At 39.2% G+C, this 23760-nt stretch overlaps 1 protein-coding gene across 28 annotated transcripts in view; it reads right to left on the bottom strand.

The window, feature by feature from the left end:
- Positions 1-23760, bottom strand: part of ABI2 (abl interactor 2) — a 182302-nt gene that overhangs the window by 34487 nt on the left and 124055 nt on the right. For 5 of the 28 annotated variants that reach the window (XM_073633323.1, XM_073633320.1, XM_073633344.1 and 2 more), the window contains 5 exons: positions 22590-22687; positions 21475-21624; positions 18296-18420; positions 16512-16694; positions 11148-11306 (listed from right to left, as the gene is read on the bottom strand). In XM_073633323.1, coding sequence (XP_073489424.1) covers positions 11148-11306; positions 16512-16694; positions 18296-18420; positions 21475-21624; positions 22590-22687 — 715 coding nt within the window. The remainder of the gene's footprint in view (positions 1-11147; positions 11307-16511; positions 16695-18295; positions 18421-21474; positions 21625-22589; positions 22688-23760) is intronic. The other 23 variants (XM_073633333.1, XM_073633331.1, XM_073633342.1 and 20 more) reach the window with 7 other exon arrangements.

Here is a 23760-nt window from a genome sequence, read left to right as displayed (position 1 = left end):
CAACAAGGCAAAAGGTGAATGGGGGGGCGGGGGTCGCAGTGCTCGGCATGCAGTTAGTGAGGACATTTATTATACGGACAGTGGTCTCGGAAAGGAATACTTCACAGAGGGGAAAATATGGCAACACATTGGAATTGGGAAGGCAGAACTGGATATACTGGTGTTGGTGCATCTTGGAATTGTGTGGATGCTTTATTTATACACATAATAAAAAGTTTCTTCTTGTAGCTTAATTATTGTCAAGCTAATAAGCAGAAAGGTGAAAATATTTAGAGACTAAATAAATTCACCTGACCAACAGCTGGGGCTGTACCAAAACTAAAATGTGTGTGCGGAAGAATACCATGCCCTAGTTATGTATGGCTAAATACATAAGTGTATCTTTCTGTACCGTCAACCTTATGTACCCATTTTACATATAACCCATGGACAGAACGTTTAAGCATAGTTTGGCTAAGTGCATATCGATACTTTTATTTATCAGAACCTCAGCAACATTAAAAGTACAAGAAACAGGTTTTTAATATTGTAATACCTATATAGCAAAAAGATGGAGCCTCTTTTCAAGAAATAAAATGGAAAGGCAAGTGTAAACAGTCCTAGTTCACAAAAGCTCAAAAAATCAACTAAAATGGACATGTGGCTCAGTAATGCACAAAGTGCAGTGCAAGGATGTTTTATCAAAATATAATGCACCCTACGTTTAAAAAGTATTTGCCACTTAACCCCAGATGTCTTGAGCTTTAAGAAAATATCTACTGAAGCATATGCAACTTAACTGAGCAAGCTAAACATAACAAAAATCCCCTAAAGATAAAATGTTCTGACAACTGCACAAGGGAAACAGTTATCAGGGAAGCGTTTCAAGAGACAATTAACTGGAAAGAAGATACATCTAACTTAAGGTAAAGAATACCTTTTCAGAAAAATGTTGAGATAATATCTTCACAATTGGTATCCTGTTCCCACTTCCGGGAGTCCGGGCCAAGGCCCTTTCCTCCTCCTCCTCTTCCTGTCGCCAGGCCAGTAGGAGAAAGGAGCAGGACCTCACGCATGCGCAGGGGTTCCCGGTGTGAAGCTGTAAGGCTGATTGAAACATCAGCTGCAGTACCGACATCACGGGACTCCAGGACAGGTAAGTGTCCTATTGTTAAAAGCCAGCAGCTGCAGTATGTGTAGCTGTTGGGTTTAATTTTTTTTTTTTGGGGGGGGGGGGGGGGCGGAACACCGCTTTAACAATACCTGGAGCTCTTCCACTTTCTGTATCAGTGCTCTGTGCTGTAATGCTGGATATATGAAAATTTACCACAATATAGCAGCATCAAAAAAAAAAAAAAACAACATATAGATGAGGTATAGGTATTTCCTGACCTCACTAAAACAGGATAATACAAGATTGTCAATATTACGCTTCCAAATCTGAAGACGTGGATTACTGCATCATGACCCGAGTAGAGATACAGGCTAGTGTAAAAAAGTATGCTTGTCTAATCAGAAAAAAAGCTGCATCCAATCCTTTGGTACTGGAGGATGCAATGTCTTTAGTGCAGTCTTAATCTATGTAAACTTATTTCTCAAGATGCTGGTAAATGAGGGGTGCACAGAAACACATGTATATGAAAAGGACCAAGACATGCAGAGGAAAAGGAGAAAACATAAGCATCATGCTATCCTTCATTTGGATAACATGCCTATTTATGTTTAAGCATTTTTATTTAGGTAAGGCAAAAGTGCGCATTATAAATTAGGTACAGAGAGCATGCCACCTCTGTTTCAAAGAAACCTCAAGTGGGAGATGTTGTGCTATTCAGATGCAAGCATACCAACCAACATTACCTAATCTCAAAAAACTCATAGCACACATTTTTACCTTCTATGACAAATATATTTGGCACCACAAACATATATAATTAAGCATAAGACCAAAGAATGCGAAAGCCCAAGCAAATGTTATACTGTACATTGATTGCATTAATAATGTTAATAATGTAGATGAGAGAATACAGTAGAAAAATATATTAACAAGCAAATAGAATACAAGCACATGACAAGTGAGTGAGATAGACCACAAATGCATTTTTTTTCCTGTAGCATAATATGCAGAAACCTTAGCGAGGGACAGTTAAAGGTCACTGGCTAATGCTTGTATTTTCACTAGTCTCCAGATAAAAATGCATGAATATATAGAGGCTGATGCCAACTGGCATATTACCCTAACCACAAAATTGTTCTTAAAGTGATTAAATGCAGAAACCTAGATAAAATTAATCAAATCAATGTAAAGTCTGGATGATTTTTTTTAAAAAAGGACAATCTATATGGTCCTGTAACCATTAACCTAAAACTCTTTATATTTTAAATGCAAGCAGTGTAAATACTTGAATTTTGCCAAAGTACCTTATATCAGTCTCATGCATTCCCTGTATTGCAGGGCTGACAAGTGAGAGGAAGAAACCACAATAGGACCCAATCAGTTCACGTGCTGACAAAAGTATGCTCATAAGAGGAGAAAGCAGAGTAACAGAGAGATGAGTTCATCACTGCCTGCTTCTCCTTTCACTAGCCAGCCACAGGATGACCTGGACACACAGAAAGAGGGCTGAATGATGTTGACCATCAAACTGAGAACATCTAGGGTCAGAAATAAAAACGGTGTTGGAAATCCCTGGATTGAAGGTAAATTTTGCAGTAAAGCTAGTTTTGTTATTTTATCTTTAATGAGCTATTCATTTTTATCTTGTCATGTTTGGCTGGAATTGTGCTTTAACTATACCAGTACAATTTTCTTCTTTACCGTCACAGGAATAGTCAATAAAATGAATAACAAATAAAAACATTAGTTCGGACACACATTGACCTGGGACCTATGAATATATTTTACATTAAAGCCTTTCACTCAGCCGGTACAAGCAGTCTGTGGATTCCAGCGGCAAGAATCAGCGGATTCTTGTCGCTGGAATAACTAGGACATGCAAATAGAAGCAGCTGCTCAGCCTATTTAAACTAATGACAGGCTGACAGCGGCCACTGCTGTTTGCATATAGCCACACACAGAGCAGTCACCTGCTGTTAGGGTCAGATGTTCAAACCTGGATGCAGCTGACTGTGCACGGGCTTGGACAACCATAACCACAGCTATCCACTCTGTGTGCAGCTACATGCAGACAGCAGCAGCCGCCATCAGCCTTAGCAGCTGCTGCTGTTCGCATGCCCCGGTTTTTCGAGCCACAAGAATCTGCAAGCTGCATGTAACCAGCCATATATATGTGGTCTTAAAGCAGTATTAAACCCCAAAGCACACATTGATTATATTGCCGTTTACCAAGTCTTAGATGTGATGGCTGTATTCATTTTCTTTTTTGGCTTTTCTTCATCTACCGTATTTATCGGGCGTATAACACGCACTTTTTTCCCCTTAAAATCAGGGGGAAATCACAGGTGCATGTTATACGCCGATCCCCCGCTGACCGTGAGCGAAACGATTGCCGGCTGAGTTTGAAAATGGCGCCGCCGGCGCCGAAATACATAGCCGTGACTTGCGGCGTCTCTTCGGCCACTTTCGGCTCCACTCGTAGTCCCGCCCGGGATGGGCGTGACTGTGAGCGGAGCGAGCGCCGCCCATATACAGATTAGATAGGTTCGGCTAGCTCCGCTCACAGTCACGCCCAGTCCCTGTGTCCATCATACGGCGGGACTGGGCGTGACTGTGAGCGGAGCTAGCCGAATACACTCGGACGTGACTGTGAGCGGAGCGAGCGCCGCCCACATACAGATAGCCGAGTGTATTCGGCTCGGTTCGGCTAGCTCCGCTCACAGTCACGCCCAGTCCCGCCCTATGATGGACACAGGGACTGGGCGTGACTGTGAGCGGAGCTAGCCGAACCTATCTAATCTGTATATGGGCAGCGCTCGCTCCGCTCACAGTCACGCCCATCCCGGGCGGGACTACGAGTGGAGCCGAAAGTGGCCGAAGAGACGCCACAAGTCACGGCTATGTATTTCGGCGCCATTTTCAAACTGCAGTGACACTGACAGCCTGGGCAAGGCTGCAAATGGACACAGACAAAGCTGCAAGGCTGCAAATGGACACTGCAAGGCTACAAATGGACACTGCAAGGCTGCAAATGGACACTGCAAGGCTGCAAATGACACCAAGGCTGCAAATGACACCAAGGCTGCAAATGACACCAAGGCTGCAAATGACACCAAGGCTGCAAATGACACCAAGGCTGCAAATGACACCAAGGCTGCAAATGACACCAAGGCTGCAAATGACACCAAGGCTGCAAATGACACCAAGGCTGCAAATGACACTGGACAAGCATGCAGATGGACACTGTGCAAGGCTGCATTGATGGGCATTTAAATGTAAGTTTTTTTCCTTAAAACATTTTTTTTCTTAAAATTCCCTCCTAAACTTGGGGTGCGTGTTATACGCCGGCGCGTGTTATTTGCTGATAAATACGGTATTTTCCTCTTTATGATCCAGCCAGTCAGTCTGTTTTTCAACAGAAAATCTCTCTTGCAGTTACAGGGACAAGGCAGTTACAATGCTGTAACTGATTTTAAAATATTAGCTGGAGTTCAGCTTAAATTTGTTACAGTATTTAAATCTGCTAGTACTTCTAACACTTCACTCCCCCCAGACTGACAATGCTGCTGTACAATGATGCTGCTGGAGTGGTGTCTGTATAATACAGGTGTGTTACTGGCCAGATCATCAGGGGAAAATGGGGGGGGGAGCCTAAAAAAAAAAAAAGAAAACCAATACAGCCACTACATGTAATTGGTAAACTGCAATAGATTACATTTTTGGGTTTTGGGTTCAATACCGCTTTAATCTTCTACATCAGGATATAACTGGTGTTGGTTTTGGCATGTGAAATGTGTATTTTTATAACCAAAAATGTTATTTATACAAAATGTTTATTTAGCTTTCTTTTTAAATTGCTGACCTACTGATGAGTGGATTCTGATTCATATCCAATATTTTTAACCACCTCAACTTTCACACCTGTATACCCCTTATGCACAACCACAATTTTACATTTTGTTTTGCTACGGGTCTGTTTATTCGGTGATACTGTTGTGATCACTTTCAACAAAGCATTACATATTTTCTTTTTCTCCCCAAGACAAGCAAAGCCATTTATGGATATTGTTTTCCAGAAAATATTTAACTTTCTATTCAGTCAATAGGCAAAAAAAAAAAAAAAGTAAAAATACACAAAATAAAAATAAACAAACATACTTTTTGACTTTTCTGTGGATAAGGCTGGGTTCACACTGGTACAACATGCGCTCCGATTTTGGGAGCACATGTGGCATGACCCGCGTAAATCAATGATTCCTTATGAGAGCCGTCCTAACTGCTGCGATACAAGTCGATCTGACTTTGAAAAAGGTTCCTGCAGTACTTTGGTCTGACTTTGGGTCTTACTCAGCCCATTGAATATCACTGAAGTTGGCTTAAAGTCAGATCATCAACTTAACTCATCCGACTTTGGCATGTGACTTGTGCTTTGAGGATCTTGAAGGGGAACCCCCAATCAAAATGTTAAAAAAAATTGGTTCCCCCCCAAAAGCCATACCAGACCCTTATCCGAGCAGAGACAGAAGGAGAGCAGCACCATCTAAGCGCAGCATTATTCCAAACACAACCAGAAGTGACGTACACTGCTGTCTGAGCCGTCCTGAGTGTCTGAAAGCGCTGGGAACCACTGGCTTCCCTGGACCCATCAGCTGCCTCTTCACCAGTGAGAAGATCATTTCCCACGAGCGGATGAACCACATTATTATTCCCACATGCACTGACATCTCATACATCTTGTGAGTTACCAATTGACTTTTATGGAATAAAAGGTTTTAATAATGCTGCACTTAGATGGTGCTGCTCTCCTTCTGTTTTTGCCTTCCACAGAGTTACTTCTAGCCTGTCAAGCCATCCACCGTCAGCTTATCTAAGAACACTTCAGCTGTCCTTGTGCCACAAATGTACCGCTCCACTTGATGTGAAAGAGTTCTAATTACCCACTCTATCTTTATTCAGCTGATCAAGCACACAGGATTGAATGTACTTACTTTTGCCTTATCCGAGCACGCAGCCCTGCAGGTCAGGGTGTCACCGCCCGGGGAAAGATGGGGCGGTGACTTCACAAAAGGGTAGTGTCTCCGGATGACGTTACTGGATGGCCATGCCCTGTGTCTATAAAAGGACTGGTAGAGAGCGGAGCTTGCATAACTGCGGGAGCTAGAATCGGGAGAAGACATCAGAGGAAGAAGAACCGGAGGCAGCAGCAGGACCAGAGGAAGAAGACAGCGGAAGGAGAAGAACTGAAGAGGGGAGAAGACCTCAGCGGAGGAGGGAGAAGAACTGGAGAGGGAAGAAGACAACACCGGAGGACAAGGTGCTTTGGGGTGGGGGGCGCAGAGCCACGTGTTGAGGGCATGTGGCCTGGTATGGTCCAGGAGGGGGGGTGTTGCTCCCTCCCCCCCCCTTTCCTGACTTGCTGGGCTGCGTGCTCGGAAAAGGGTCTGGTATGGATACTGGGGGGGACCCCACGCCTTTTTTTTATATTTTGGTGTGAGGGTTCCCCTTAAAATCCATGCCAGACCGAAGGGTCTTGTATGGTCTTGGGGGGAACCCCATGCAATTGTTTAAATTTTGGCGTGGGGTTTCCCATTAAGATGCATACCATCTTTGTAGATGTCTCAGCAGAATTCACATACACTACCGATAATGTAAATTTGTGGAATATCGGTCTTCATTTGTTGCCTTTGGCAGGGACAGTGTAATATGCCCTAACATTCAATCCTGAAAGAAAAAACCTTACAAGCATGTTTAGTGTACAAAGCGTATGGACATTTATTTGCTTGCCACCAACAGTGTACACAATGTTGCAGAGACTGAACTGAACTGTTTGTCAAGTTTACCAGACTCAACAGAAGATAAAAGTGTTACTAAACCCAAAACCCTGCATTCACTATACCTGCTCTCCCACAGTACACAGAACATGGAAATTCATTTTTTTAGTAACTATAAACGGCTAAATACCTTTTCTCCTCAGGAGTATATAGCAGTCTTGTGACTACTATCAGTGGCTGGTTAAAGCTTGTAGGAGGAGTTTTCACACTGCACTGGCTGTCCTATCAGGATCCAGGAACGCTGACCCTCTGTCTGGACACTGCTGATTGCCCTGTCCAGAATCACATGTACACTCCCAAGAAAAAAGAAAACTATCTAGCAATACACATCAAACTGAGAATGTTAAGCCTGACTCCAGTAACTGTCTTATCTGGACCTGTTTTGGGTTCTGTGGAAGAGGACGACGACCTGTGCATATAGGATAAAACAGCCTTTTCACACAATGCAGAGGATTAGCCCCTTAGGTTTCACAGTGAGTATAATAAGCATGCTTTACTGCATATACACACTTTTACTGCTGTAGGTTTAGTAACACTTTAAGTTCCTTCTCTACAACATGGTATCAATTCTGCATAGAAGTAGATGATTTGTGTAGGGAGGGTGCACCTGAGGCAGCGTAAGATGACTTTGCATCTGCAATTTCCATGTTAAAATCTGTGTTGGGTTGGCCCTATCACCCACTACTGCCAAAAACATGTTGTTATGGTTTACAACTGACCCCAGAAGGAGGGGGAAAAAAAAAAAAAAAACACACCACATTTAAAGTGGTTTTAAAAGCTCAATTTTTTTACCTTCATGCAGTGAAGCACCTACTACTGTCAATCACAGCCAGTGAGCCAATGAGGAAAGAGTGGGGGCAGGGCCGAGCCACGCTCTGTGTGAATGGACACACAGAGCAGCGACTGGAGAGCGAGTCTTGCGTGAAACAAACTCATCTTCAAAAACACTGAATTTAAGGGAGAGAGGGCAGGCTCTGGGACTAAAGTGGTTTTGTATTTGTTTTAGTTATCCATATTGAAACATGGATAATATTGAAAATTGCAAATAAATCTTCCATAACGATTTTTATTTGTGTGCTTCAGATCAAACAAATATGGTACTACACAAATAACCCATTAAAGTGGACTCAATAAATATGTCTCCTTTAATTCTGCAATAAAAAAATTAAAATAACTGCCAACATATTTTTCACTTAATTTTATGGAGAAGAATCAGCACTGCAGATTATACTACGGAGTTAATGAGGCAGAAAGACAGCTTAATTCTGGCAGAGTTTCCAGTATGCTGATTATGTTATTGTGTGAAAGACGCACTAACAACATTGATATCTAATTATACTATGGTGCAAAATGAAATATTACTTCTAGATATTTTAGTGCAGTGAAAAATGTCTTCATAATATCCAACCTGCCAATATACACAGAGAACAAAATTGGTCAAGGACCTACACTAATCAGCTAATTTGCAAATAGCATATCTCATGCTTGCTGGACGCATATTAAAGCGGTATAAAACCCAAAAGCAAACATATTGCAGCTTACTAATTATTAGATGAGGTTGCTGCATTAGTTTTCATTTTCTAAGCTTTCTTTTATTTTCAGCTGGTGAAATGGCTAGCATGGCTAGGTCCAAATTACCGCAGGCAAAAGTTTTGCTCTTTAGCAGACACGCATGGGTGCCAATAATTTTTAAAGCCCCCTCGAAGCATCAGTAAACATGATGGCGTTTGCACGCATGACAAACCATATGGTGCAGCGCTTTCAGGAGAAAAGGGTCAGGGGACATCTTTCCCCATGTTTCTGTGGGTAGAGCAGCCCACTGAATTAAATGGGCTGCACTAGAGGCAGAGTGCAGCCACAGAAGATGTGAGCCAAGCCTAAAGTGATTGTAAAAAAACAAAAAAAAAAGATGTTATACTTACCTGCTCTGTGCAAGGATATTGCATAGAGCAGTCTCTTACCTCCTCTTCTGGGGTCCAACACCCCACCAGACTGAGAATGTTGCTGTCCAAGTCTCCCTGTTGCTCATTCATCCAGAGAGTATAGGCACCCTAATATTGGAGGTGTGTTACTGATCAGATCACCAAGTGAAAACAGAGGGAGAAAAAGCCTAAATAAAAAAACCCAATGTAACCACCCCATCTAAAGGTTGTGGAGATTATTACATTTTTGGTTTTGGGTTGAATGCCGCTTTAAGTATCACTGTCTATGCAACCTATTATAAATGAATGTAGAGTAGCATTCCTGACTATGTACTCAAAAGCCATCTTTCAAAAGGAAAAGTAAACCCACAAAGTTCATCAAACTAGGATTTTTATCCCAGATATCTCTGCCAAGTCTCAGCAGCTATTTGGAGCTGATAAAATCCTCATCTCTCAAAGCTGCTAACCAGGGTGTCCATGCAGGGATTATTCCTCCAAGATTGGTTCATGGCATATACAGATAGAAAAAAATGGGCTAAGTCTTGAAAATGGCATGTTCCAATCTTGTACAATTCTTGTTTATGCTAAATACATGTTTACTATAAGAACCATCCACCTTCCAGGCACAGGGCATCAAAATGTGCACAGTATAACAGGTAACTTTTTTGTATCCAATTAATTCAAGACCAAACAGCCTAGCTGACCTACATAAGCAGAATTATTCAATAATCCAAATATTAAACAATAAAAAGACAGAATGCCCAAATCTGTGCTATAAAGGAATTTATATTAGATGCAACATTGGAAAGTGTGTGAATAAATAAAGCAACTGCCCTGGTTGCTGTGCAGAACACAAACGCATAGGTCTAGCCAGGAAAAAGTATTGGCATGCAGAGTAACATCTTAAAACCTAATAAAAGTATAAATATGCAAGAAAATGGAACAGGATTACAATATAAATAAAATAAATCTGAATAAAATACATTATGAGCTGATTCTACAAGAACATGAAAGAACACTGGAGGATGTTGTAACTATCTATGATTGGTCAGAAATGTAAAGCTGAGAACACAATTTTTCCATCGACAACTGTATCTACAGCTCTAAAAAAATAGGTACCATCAATATAACTTAGATGAAAAAGCACACTGCACACATTAGTAAAGCATTAAGAAAGGAAACTTTTAGGCATTCCATTTGTTTGAATTACTACTTTTTTTGTATATGCCCCTTTGTTTTGCAAGATAAAAAGGTCTTCCCAGAAGCAAACCATATCTGCACTATTTGACTCATTAATGCAATTATATCTAAAACAGAGAAATCAAGCTTGTCTGAAAATTTGTGTTTGTGTTATCCCACCATATTTGTGATAAAACAACTCCAATAAAGACTAAAGGTCATGTAGGTAGTTATAAAACAATGCTTTCGATTTCTGCATATATAAAAAAAAAAAAAAAAAAACAACAGATGTAGTGGGCTGCATGCAATTTTTTATGTATACATAATTTTATATATCGGTCATAAACGGAACTATAAAGAAATATAAATTCATGAGAATATATTGCCCTGTACAAAATGTCAACTTTCCTTTACTTGGGTTGCTTATTATAAATGAGGGATTTTAAAATAGACCTTGAAATAATAGGACAGTAGAAAATCTTGTATATAAAAAAAATGTTGGTTATGTCTCATTATAAAGAATATTTAAACATGGTAAACAAAAATGTGTAAATGCAATAAATTGTCAGATACAAATTTGCTAAAAATCTGAATTGTTGGCAAGAAAAAAACAAGTCTGTATAGAATGATACCCTAAAATAATTATTGAGGTTGTACCTAAACTACTACTTTGTACCAGAAAGTTTTGAAATATAAAATACTAACACTATAAAATTAAAGTCCAAATATGACTTGAAAATGTGTGGAGCTCTGTCCAAAGAGAGGACATGGGTAACAAAGCTCAACTGCTATTAAGGATAGATTGCTGCAGCTTCACTTGTTTGTCATTGATTTCTTTCAATGACAACTGGAACAGCTGAGCTGGTCACAATCACAGGCACATTTTAATTGCCTAAAAGAATTTGGCTTGTCCAAATAACATGCAATATGTACTGCAATTAAAAATCAGTGGACAAGTTACTCAACCAGTTAACTGATCAGAAAGTTGCAAAAGCAGTTTAAAATGCAAAATGCACACAATTTTTTAAATATGGTTTATATACATTAGAGTTTTAACAGAGATAAAGGAGATTTGGTATCTCCCAATACCTTATCCATGACTTGTTGCATTCAGCCTCTTACCTGGATTTTGGCTATAAAACGGCCCTCCGTTTATCTGATTTTGAAGATTTGGCTGTGAGGTCATAGATGGAGGACGACGATATGGAAGAGAACCTCCTATTGTTGGTGGTGTGTGTCGGGATGCTGGTCTGTTCATACTGTAGAACTGAGCAGGGTTACCTAAAGATGCATAAGCAAACAAACTGAGTGCAAAATTACCTAACACACAAGAACAATTTGCTTTAAATATTTTGCGCAGTTTATTTCCACAAAAGCTACAAACTCTGAAATTATATCAAAGACTGTATGTAAATGTCAACTATAAGACATAAATATGGAGTGGTATTAAGAGATTAATACATACTAGAGAATAAAGCAATCAAGAAAAATAAACATAAAATATTTAACCTATAGCCCTAAAAATAGCACATGTACAGAATGACAAGTGGCTAAAAGAACAAAATACCTTTACTGTTTTAAAGTGCATCTAAAGCTATTCTTTCATTTTGGATAGTATGGAAGGGCTGGAATTTCTTTTTTGATGCTGTCCGTGCCCTTGCAGACATCTTTTTGTTTTATAGATCATTGCCACGATAACTAGAAGTGAGGGAAAATCTGATATTATGCTTTGTTACTTGGTCTGGAAAATCTTCCAAAGGGCACACTTGTTGTGGTGCCAGCTAAGAGGATTTCCTTTACTTTGGATAAATCTACTCTCTCTCTTTGGTAATTTTAACCATGCTTTAATGTTAAAAAATGGACTCTAGAGGTACTTTAAACAGAAAACTGAATCCCCCTACATATATTGCTCTAAAGCAATTAAACTGTATATACTGTATATTGAAAATTATGTTGTGGTTTTATTTATTTTTGCTACTAATTGCTGCAAAAAAGAGTTAGGATATGCTGCGCTGACAGTACCTTGAAGTGTCAAACTGCTGTTCTTACAAAGCCAATACAAAAAAAAATGTAAAATAAATGAAAACCAGCCAAATGGTTACTTAGTTTTGGTCAGAACATAGAAGGGTTATAACCGCTATTAATTTTTTTTTTATATTTTTTTGTGTACCCATGTGTACCATGGGGAGATTTCCATTCTCTCCCTATCAGAGCAGGAACTGATGGGAAATCTCTCAACCGGTGGCACAAACAAAAACACAAAAAATACATTGTAGTGGAGGAAGAGATAAACCACCAGTTTTTTTTTTTTTTTTTTATTGCTGTTCAGGCTATCTTCACCTGGTCATGACTGCTCCCCCTATTTCTTGTATGGGGGTCAAAGGCACAAGCAAATGGGGAAATATCTCCCCAATGGGGTCAGACAGGAATAAACACCTGGCAGATTTCTGAACTTTTCTCTACTCTAGCATATTCTCCAAGTGATTGTCTAGCATCAATATTTTTTTGTGTGGTTTTATAGGTTTTTGTTTAAAATCCCATCTACTTCACACAGGAATATTTTTTGAAGGATTTTTCCAGTGACTTGGCTATACACATTTTTAACCTGAGAAGTCAGTTATGCTGAATACTAGATTTATAAAAGCCACCCCGATAAAAGGAAAAAAATGCTGCATAGAAAAATTATACGCACCACTAGCTAAAGAAGTTTAAATAACCACAGGACAATATTAATGTGGTAAAGCCATTAATATACTTTTGTCTGCTATGTTAAATGATTTTACAAAACCAGAAAACCGCACTTACTTACATTGTTAAACTTGATTGCACCATTCCTTTTGATAATATAATCCAGTTTGTTTTGGCTCACGTTATTCAATGACTGAATCCAAGACATATACCAAATATGTAGTAAAACAAATAAGTATATCCCAGATGATCTAGAAGCACTGAAACAGCTTCAATACTTATTAAACTTACCATTGTCAGTACTTCTTAATTTTTTATTTTTTTTATGAATAGTCCAATAATAACACAAATGCAACACAATCAGTACTAGATTGATGAATGTTAGACTACAATAAGTCCAACTGTGCAATGGTACTAAAGTATAAGAATTCACCCATGGCAATGTAGAAAGTATTATCAAATTCTTGCCTAATACCAAGCTAAATTTCAACTTCACATAAAACTAAGGTCCCTTTCACACAGGCTGTCTGTTTTAAATCTATCCATTAAGTCACTCCCCCACCAACCCACAACCACCAGGCCTGGGTTGTAGGGAAGAGGCCCTTGTCCTCATCAACATAACACCCCCCCATGTTGAGAGCTCGTGGCCCCCCCCCCCCCTTTGACCTCCTGGGCTGCAGGAAAAAAGGCCTAGGCTGTTTTATTTTTAATGTTGGCTCTTTTACATTGATGTAAACTGAACACTAATGTATACTGAACACTAATGTATACTGAACCCGTTTTTTCTTTCTTTCAAAAGGATTTCCCCCCTTCCTGACCAGGCCATTTTTGCGATACGGCACTGCGTCGCTTTAACTGACAATTGCGCGGTCTAGCTATGTTGATCCCAAACAAAATTAATGTCCTTTTTTCCCCACAAATAGAGCTTCCTTTTGGTGGTATTTGATCACCTCGGCGTAAAAGGAAAAAAAAAACGCAATAAGCGTATATTGATTGGTTTGTGCAAACGTTATAACATCTACAAAATAGGGGATAGCTTTATGGGATTTTTATTTAATTTATTTATTTTACTAGTAATGGCGGTGATCAGCGATTTTTATCGTGACTGACATTGCGGTGAACAGATCGGACACTTTTGACACTTTTTTGGGACCAGTGACATTTATACAGCGATCAGAGCTAAAAATAGCCACTGATTACTGTATAAATGTCATTGGTGGGGAAGGGGTTAACACTAGGGGGTGATCAAGGGGTTAACCGTGTTCCCTAGGTGTGTTTTGTGGGGGGATGGGACTGTCTAGGGGATGCGACCAATTGGTGTTCCTACTTAGTAGGAACACACGATCGGTCTCCTCTTCCCTGAGAGAACTGGGATTTGTGTTTACACACACAGATCCTGGTTCTCTCTCTGTCACGAGCTATTGGGGGTGCGCGGCGGTCATCGCGCCCACCAGGCACGAGCATCAGCTCCGGGGGACACGCTGCGGGCACGTGCGCCTTCTAAAGCATCTTAAAGAGCTGACTTACAGCTATGACGACTCTCACAGGGGAGGCAACCTGCCGCAGTGTATCTGTGGCAGCTGGTCGGGAAGGGGTTAAAGACACTGGAATGTTAGAGTCCAAAGTAAGGTTTTATACCAGACACTATAGGTATAAGAGCTTTCATCAAGGCTTATGGAATTGTGAGATCTATTTGTGTGGATAGTGACTTATACTTTGAATCTGGTATGTTGTCAAAAAAGGAACTCGGTAACCTTCAGCAGCTAATTGAGCAAAGAAGAGATACCACAATTCCATAAGTCCTGACGAAGGGCCTCTGAAATATTTTGACTTCTGTGCCCAATTAAGGTTTGGAATAAAATCTACCTTTGGCATTTAACATTCCAGCGTGGCACTTCAATTTCAGATTCAAAGATTGTCTCTACATTCTGGAGTCTTTGTGGTAGTTTCTTGGTGCAAATAAGCCCCCAGCATATCATCCAGATGCCCCACTGGGACACGATCAGCACAATATTAACTAAACTTCCAGCAATAAAGAATCACAAGCCAATATCCTATGGTTCCAGCACCATCAATTTACTACTCTAAGCTTCCTCTCACAGAGAAGCAGAGAGATTTTGCACCTCTGCTGCAACCTACAAAGCTATAAAGCTAGATCTCTACGGCAGCTGGAATTCACAGTTTTATCATTAATGTAGATAGTGTATCAGGGCAGGGTGACAAGAGAATTTGGCTTTGTAATAACTGCAGCAGTTGAAACTAGGAGTTCATTCTTGCTACTGTAAAAACCATGAGATAAAAGTTCAATTTGAATCAATGCAGCCATGCAGGCCTAATGGTTTTGTTTTGTGTGTAGTTGGCTATTAAGCCCAGAATTTCCAGAGTCAGGGGGATGTTAGCCACAGGTAGGCAAAGCTGTCATTGAGAATAAGAGTTGTGAGATATGCCCTTTTTTTTTTTTTAATTCAACACACCACATGGAACCATCCATCTAGCAAAGGAAGAGAAGCAGAGCTTAAAGTATATTTCCACTTCTGCAGCCAAATTTACTACTTAATATTTTTACATTTCCCAATACACATACCTGAACATTAAAAAAAAATGAAAATTGCAATTTATTTTAGATGCTCTATTCGTATCCTCCAGCAAGGAAAATTCCCTGTTTATGAGGGGACGGAGGAGCTCAATTTGTCATAATTAACCTAGTCTGTACTGTGCAGGTAGCTCTAACCCTGTCTGCTCTAATGAAGGATTAAAGGTGCAGAGGAAGTACTGTTTGCTGTGGATGTTAACAAGGACAAACTTGGCACAGGCTCACTCTAACACTGCTTACAAAGCCTTGCAGTCAGTCACAATACCTTATTCTAAAAAATAAAAAAACTAAAGTGGTAAAAGGAAAAAAAAATTTTTTTTTTTTTTTTTTTTTTTTAAGGCATTCTATGTGAATGGGAATAGATAGTGGGGTTTGTGAAAATATGCTTAAAGCACATCTTGCAATAGATCAAGCAAATTGGACAGTTTTTGGCTATTGAAGAGAAAATTAAAGATAGATAATCTGGCACTAACGAATACTACCTCCTAGGTAATGGTTAGGTCACCCATTATGCACGGAACATATAGTGTATATTTTGGGTGAAAATGTTGAGATTATTTGTTGAACAAATATATTCTTCCATGTATTGCCACCTTAAAGAGACCATGTCACCAACTTTAAAAAAAAGCAAAGAATAAAATCGAATATTTTAAATATTTGCTGTGTTTTTCCATACCATAAATTATTGGTATTCAATTACAATATGCCTTTAATCTTGCTAGAAAATGTGACTACTCCCATAAAATAAATTCCTCAGCACAGTTGCCTTCCTCAATGCAAGTCATAACCCTTTCATCTTCTGGGAGTGTCTAAGTACTGCCTGTGATTGCCCAGCTTCTCTCCCTACATAAAACGTATGTAGCTGTCAAGAGGAGGAGCAAAGGCAAATGCTATAGTGTCATCTGAGTGACAGTTTCAGTTCTACAGACATTATATCTGGCAGTGCCCAGCAGCGGCCTCAGGGCTTTTGGATGTCTACACAAGTGAGGTTTTTACATATAAATAACATTCATAAAATACAATAAATGCACATATAATATTATGGGAAGATGTTTGTTGAAATCAATGGTCTGGCAACAGGGCCTTTTTAGGTAATGTAGACACATTATTAAACATTTACTTAAATTTCACTGCACTGAAGTTTACAAATATTAGAGGTCAGTTCCACGTCACCACCACACTGTTAGATTCATCCACACACTCACCTGTAGAAGGAGCAGAGGAAACAGCAGGGGGAGTTGGAGAGGTGAAACCATCAGCAGGGGGTTGAGCTCCTGCAGCAGCATCTGGGGTAGTTGAGGAGGGAGGGGCAGTAGCAGGAGCATGAGGGATAGGGGCAGGTGTGGAGGTAACAGGGATGGGAGGAGTGCCAGCTGAGCCAGCAGGGGCTACGTGGAGAGAGGAAGATGTGAAGTTAATACAGAAAGCATGTTAGGTGGGAACAGAAATGCTTTCATGAAGCTCAGTGTTAGGAATTTAGTCAACAGATCTAGGTACTGCCACCATTCACAGCCAGCAGTGGATGGAATACATGCAAAGGAAAAGACTTGATTCCATATTTTTGGATATTTGTTTGAGAAAACATACAGTGAATCATGAGCACCAATGATTATCATTACTAAAACAGGCACAGTTTTTCCCCTTTACATTTCATATCTATGAAGAAAACAGTGAATGCCATTCTGCAGGATCAAATTATATACTACACAACTAAAATACAAAAATGAGCTAAAGATGTATGTAAACACAGCACACGAAAGTAAAATAAAAGCCTGGGTAATGCCAAATACCAATCCCATTTCAGGGATTTTGCAGAAAATACCAATGACATTGAAGATGACACTTGCATTGTGTTCACCAAAGTCTATACCAAAAAGTTGCACTTTTGTATTTTATCACTAGCATAAATGTATGCTAAATAAAATTGAAATACAGTTTAACTCACTGTATCCTAAAAGGACACAAGACCTTCTTCTGGCAGAATATATATTTAAGCTCTATTCATTGTTTTTTTTTTTCCCAAGGACATAAAAAGGGCTGCATAGTCCTAAAATCCCAACTGAATAGCTACACAACTAAATATACGCTACTTTGTGGAAGATAAAGCAGGATCAAATATACTAAGCCTCAGGTATTACTAAGCCTCTTATGCTTGGCTAACAATTTGTAATATCATACGGTGCCCTGTTAGGCAATAGCACTTAGCATGTCTTGGTACTGCTGGATGTTATCTAGCTGGATAATTACTGCTACTGGCAACATTTATTAATGATTACTGGACATGGGACTTCCGGCAGTGAAAACTCTCAAGTAACTGCTATTGGAGTGAACTGGGGATTTAATGGTGATTATTTCTTAGTGATTCTGCAACATTTTGAATATCAAACTGGCTATATGAAACTGAATACTACATCTAACCGACTTTACTGGATCACTTTTTGAAACTGGGAGATTAAATGTTTTATATAGGAAATGCTATACATTACTAGATGAACTGATGTGTTGGAGATGAAAGATTTCTTATAGGGGACCTAGACTCTTCGGCTTATGCAGAATCTAATGGATTTACAGTCCTTCTCCATCAATGTATAACTGCAAAACTAGTTTCCTCAAGAAAATAACTTATACTAGCATTTTTTGATCTTTAAAAAGAGGTTTGCTAAAACAGAGGATAGAAAATGAACCAGGTACAAACACAACAATGTCATACAGCAATGGGTATCTTTATAGAAATGATGTGCTCGAATCAGTAACAATATGATGCTCACAATATTTGCTACATTGCATCGAGATATAAAAGAATGCATGCAAGAATTTATGTATACAAAAAGTAAAATAGAAAAAAAAGCTACTGCGCACAGCAAAAGCATACAAAGCAGAGGTCATTAGCATAGCATTTTGTTCATGAGGCAATTATTTTATTTTACTGTAATGCAAATATCACAAAACTGGCAAAGTAAAGAGATAATTGATTTTCTTTAAAACATACCTGGAAAGACACTGGGAGGAGAAGGAGTAGGGACAGCAATCGGGACACCAACACTACCACTTCCACTGTTCTCCCGACTGCTGCTCCGACTACTGGGATGACTTCCGCCACTACTGCCACTGCTGCTACAAGGAGCAAACAGAGAGCCAAAAACAAACAGTGATGCACATTTATTAATCAGTAAAACAGGACACTTTGCAAAACGACACCATTTACGAATACATTTTTTTTTTAATACAGAAAGCCTGTTTGATACACAGCAGTGTACAAGAAATATGCTATGGCCAGTCACTTCTTAGCCTCAATTTTTTTTATAAATAAAATGTTCTAACAGTGAAATGAATAATACAATGTGAATTACTTTGTCTAATTTTTGTATAAAGTTTTGTTACTTTTATAAACACAGTTTTCATCCAATTTCCTGTACAGTACAGTCCCACTTAAAGAGGAACTGCAGTCTGCTCACATAATTTGTAATAAAAACTCTTTGCCATTCTGAAGCTTCCCTCCAACCACTTTGCATCTCTTTTTATACATACTGTGATTCTTTACTTGCCAAATATGCTGCAGAAATCTCCCTCCACTAAGTCTGGCTGCAACCATTTTAACTGTGGGCAGCTGAAGCTGCTGCCTGTTCACTTCCTGGATTTACAGACACACACATCTCCAGCCCTGCAGCTCTAAGTGGCCCTCTTATGACTCACCCCCCTCTCCCTTCCTGGCAAACTCTCACGAGAGAGAGATCTGTGCATGATGTCATAAGCCTAGGCTTTTTACCAGACAACAGGAAGTGGGCTGTATAAGGTATTTACTGGCAGAAAAAAAAAATGTTTTACTATCCAAAGTTAAAACAACAAGGGCAGATCCAAAGTTAAAACAACAAGGGCAGAACATTTAATAGAATGAAAGTTGAAAAAGGGGGTTCCCTTGTTGTTCTATAAAAGTGAATTGACTTTAGCTACCAGTTCTATTTTCGCTATTATCGTTAAAAGTCAGCACATTAAAAGAAAAAAACAAATAAAAGTGCAATATGCAATAAAACATTATCAACTATATTTTAATCTTTCATCATTATAAGGCCATCAGAACCATGAAAGATTATCCCTGATTGTTATGGCTGATCTAACTTTTTCATATTGCCTTTAGCTTTCATTAGGTGAGCATATTAATATTGTGATATGAACAAGGGGCACACCTTTAAAACAAAGTTTCAAAAATTAAAGTGAGAAAGTATTTTTTATATTGGTTGGATTTTCTCATAATGTACAGGCTCAAAGTCTCAACTTTTGAGCAAAAAAAGTATGGTTTTGAAAAAAAAAAAAAAAAAAAAAAAAACTTGTACGGCATGGAAACAATTTACCAGTCAATACTGAAAGGATCAAGTGATAATGGTAAGGTCTACAGGCACCAGCAGAACTCAGCAGACTCCCCCTGGCCAAGTGCAGGAGCAATAGTGATTGGCCATTTTCATTTTCCTCAATTACTACTGCATTCTCCCAGATTAAGCTGGGATGGCATGTGCCTCTAATCCCCCCTCCCAGTGCATTCTCAGCATGTATGTAGAGAGAAAGCTTAAGGTGGTCTTTCTTCAAAGAAATGAGTGAGAAAAAACTGCCCTTACATAAGATATATGATATAAGATATTCTGCCCCTTAGACTGGGAGCCTGGCACAACTGACATGTTTCAATTGATTTACCAATGGCCCCAGAGAAAATCATCAAGTAGATCGCTTCAATCCACCAGAATCTGATTAAGGTGTAACTAAAGACAAAACTTTTTTTTTTTTTTAGGTTTTGGATAGAGTAGAGAACGATTAGAACACCTGTCAATCTTCATTGCCGTCTTTGCCACCATTAGGGAGATTCACCCTCCCTATCTGTGCTGTTTATCAATAATTGAAAGTGAAAGAAAACCCCACGTTTTGAGTTGACTTAAGAACAGTAATAGAGGGGAAATCTTCCAATGAGGACACCTGTTGGTAACCCTGGTGCCACCCCGGGATTCCCCCACTTTGAAGGGATTTCCTCTCACTTCCTGTTTTAGCTATGGGATAGGAACTGAAGGGAGATTTCTGAAGGGGCAAAGATGGCAAAAAAAAAAAAAAAAAAAAAAAACACAAAAACAAAACCTACAGGGGATTATAACCTTCCCTTCCTCATCTAAAATGAAAAAAAATATATATTTTGCATTAGTTCTACTTTAGAACCATGATATTCTTTTTCAGGCAATTTTCTTTTGGTTATATAATGCAATACAAGTATAATCCTCAGGAGCAGCAAATCTTATTTCAGCTTTGATTGATCTGGATCAATACAGTTTGAAAGTTATTACTGTTTTTCCCAATTTCATATTGTATAACAAACCCTGTTTAGGTACACTTAAATCACTTAATCCACTATAAACATATTGTGCAAAATTAAAAATATAAAAGACAGTTCCAACGTCAACCTTGCCAAACATTAAAAAAAAAAAAAAGTAAAAACATCTGTGCAGGAAACTAAAGAACATATCTGAGAGGATTGGTACTACATGCTTTTGGGACAAGACACACAAAAGGACTGATCTCAATGTAAAAGACCTACATGGAGTTGGGGGGGATATTAAAAAGAAAAATAAATCACACACAAAAATGCTAAAACACCGGTCACAAACCAAATCTTCAAGCACAGGCAGTGCCAAATACTTTCTGATGCTCTGTAGTAGTGAAGAAGCTTGTAAAATGAAGGGGGTGTATATCTAGCAAAAAGCCCCATTTTCACAAGGGATGCCATCAAAAAGAATGGCAGTGGTTTAAAAAAAAATGAAATTAATGGATTATTTGATTGTCTTTCTGAAAGTAGAGGTAAGAAACTAAATTTCAGTGGGTCAAGAGTTTTTTTGTTTCCAATGAAACTACACCAACTTACAAAAACTGAAGAAGTCTTTCAGCTGGAGTTAGTATACAATTTAGGTTGTGTAAAATTACACAGAAGAAAATGCCAGTGAGCTCCAATGTCCAATAATAAAAATAACGTCCTAATCAGGAAATTAAATGTGGGCCTTTTTCATCTTATTTAGGACTTAAAAATTTTAGCACTAATTCAAAACAGACTTCAGTAACCTGATAAAATGTGGTGAGTTGTTTATAGGAATACGCCAGCCACCATTTGGCACAATTGCTAATATAGCTTACATATACCTGTATGTGCGGTTCCTCTGGTTGACTGAAGCTGTTCTAACAGGGCTCTGTTGCTGTGAGGGAGCCATGTTACGTGTGGGGCTGGGAACATAGTCATTTGGAACGACAGGGGGACGCACAGGCTCCAGTGTGCGATAAGGTGAGTGTCGCCTTCAAGAAGAAAAACAAAAAGTAAAAAATAAACCTCTAGATGATATCCCGAAAATGTGGGACATTAGGATAAAACGTGTTACAGCACCACATCTCAATCTTGCGATGGGAGGGGTTTATGTGTAATCAAACAACTTTTGAACAGCTTGTAAAACTGATGAAAAAGAATGTAGGCCTGACTCGAACCTCAATTAAGATTCACACGTTTCAACCCCTTCACTGCTAGAACATTTGCAGAGCATTGGTTGAGAACTTAGAACTCAGGCAACATTCAGGCTTGTAATTCCACAAACAAAAAGGGATTTGCCACAGAGTGAAGTTCGTGAAAATAAAAATGTGATGTAGACAAAAATGATCTGGGGAACTAGTTGTCAGCTGAAATAGGATAAGCATTGAAAAATTCATTATGTAGATGTGATCTTTCCAATGGGAACGTCTACAAAAGCTATTATTTACGTAATGTAATACATTGTATGCATAGAAGACAGTGTAATCTGTCACAGTGGCAAAGCAGTATAATTAGTGCAGAAAAGCATGTCCTTGGATTTGATTTTTTTTTTTAAGTAAGCCACTTCTATTATAAGGTGTTGGGCAGGAAATAAACAGGTATTCATAACTGGTTTCAAAAATAATAAATTGTTCTTGTTAACATGCAGAAGATAAGCCTTCTAAAGGTCAAACATAGAACAATTGCTGTGTGGAATAATGACATGCATATACATAACACCGACAGAATTTATAAATATTTGTGGGACAAAGACTTTGAAATGTTTATGAAACATTTAAACATTTCCTTTGAAAATATATATAAAAAAGTATATATAGATATATATATATATATATATATAGATCAGCTGAAAACTACTTAGGCAACATAACAGCCAGGAAGCCTTTAAGCTTAAGCAGAATACAATGCATCTGTGATGACTCCAGTAATCCCTGTACTAGGACAGCAAAATAATTACCCAAGAGTTCCTTTGCCGGCTACTGGTGGACTAGGGGGCTTCTGGGTAGGTGGGGTGGTACGTGGCAATCCGCCCATCTTCATATTCTGTGTACTAACCTAAATAAAATGGAAGACAATACTGCATTAGAATGGCAACGCCTGTGGAGTTTGACAGTGTAAGAATTTGTTTCATAAACAGTGCAACACTTTGAAAACTGTATTTTAAAATGCTCGAGGAACAGATTCCGCAACTGAAAAGACAATTTGAGAAGAAGTTAGGCTCCATGAACACTGGCTTAAAAATCTCTGCTTCTACAGGAGTTGTGTTCTGCCTGTAGAAGCAGCTCAATGTTATCCTATGTGTCCATGCACATTAGGATGATTACAGGCATATTTTGGGCTCAACAAGGCAGGAAAAAAACCTTCTGGTTTGTGTTTCTGATTGAAGCTTTCTGACAAAAAACGTTAAACTCTCTTAAACGCATCTAAAACTTTATACAAAAAAATGCTCTATATGAGCAATTTTTCTGCCAAGGAAACTAACATTATTTAAGCCCAGTGTCCATGGAGCTTTACAGTATGAAATATGCACGCACATTTGGCGTTCAATTATGTTTACAAACATGCACAGAAAAATGTAAGTGATGCAACAACACCTCTTAAAGGGGTTGTAAACGCCCTTTTTTTTTTAAATAACAAACATGTCATACTTGTCTCCTTTGTGCAGTTCGTTTTGCACAGAGTGGCCCCGATCCTCGACTTCTGGGGTCCCCCGGTGGCGATGGTAGCTCCTACCCGCATCAAGTGTACATGTTGGAGAAGGCTCTCCTAAGGTGAACACCTGTGCGGGCGCGCTCCCGAGTCCTGCATCTGTGTAGGTTCACACAGAATGCAGGACTCGGCCCCGCCCCCGCATCATTGCATTTGATTGACAGCAGCGTGAGCCAATGGCTGCACTGCTATCTATCCAATCAAGTGCCGAGACAACGGGCAGAGAGGAAGAGCGCGTCTCTGTCGAGGGAACGAGCGGACTCAGGCGAGTAAAACGAGGGGGCTAGGGGGCCAGTCAGTGGCAGAAGTTTTTTCAAAAAACACGAGGGTTTACAAAAAAAAAAAAAAAAAAATCAGCAGATCAAGACCACGCATACATTACATAATTTCCGAAGTTGTATTCTGACGTAACAAAATTT

The sequence above is a fragment of the Aquarana catesbeiana genome, linkage group LG06, assembly GCF_042186555.1.
Source record: "Aquarana catesbeiana isolate 2022-GZ linkage group LG06, ASM4218655v1, whole genome shotgun sequence".
Taxonomy (NCBI): Eukaryota; Metazoa; Chordata; class Amphibia; order Anura; family Ranidae; genus Aquarana; species Aquarana catesbeiana.
The sequence above is the reverse complement of the archived record's forward strand: the minus strand, read 5'-3'. Positions and strand labels throughout refer to the sequence as shown.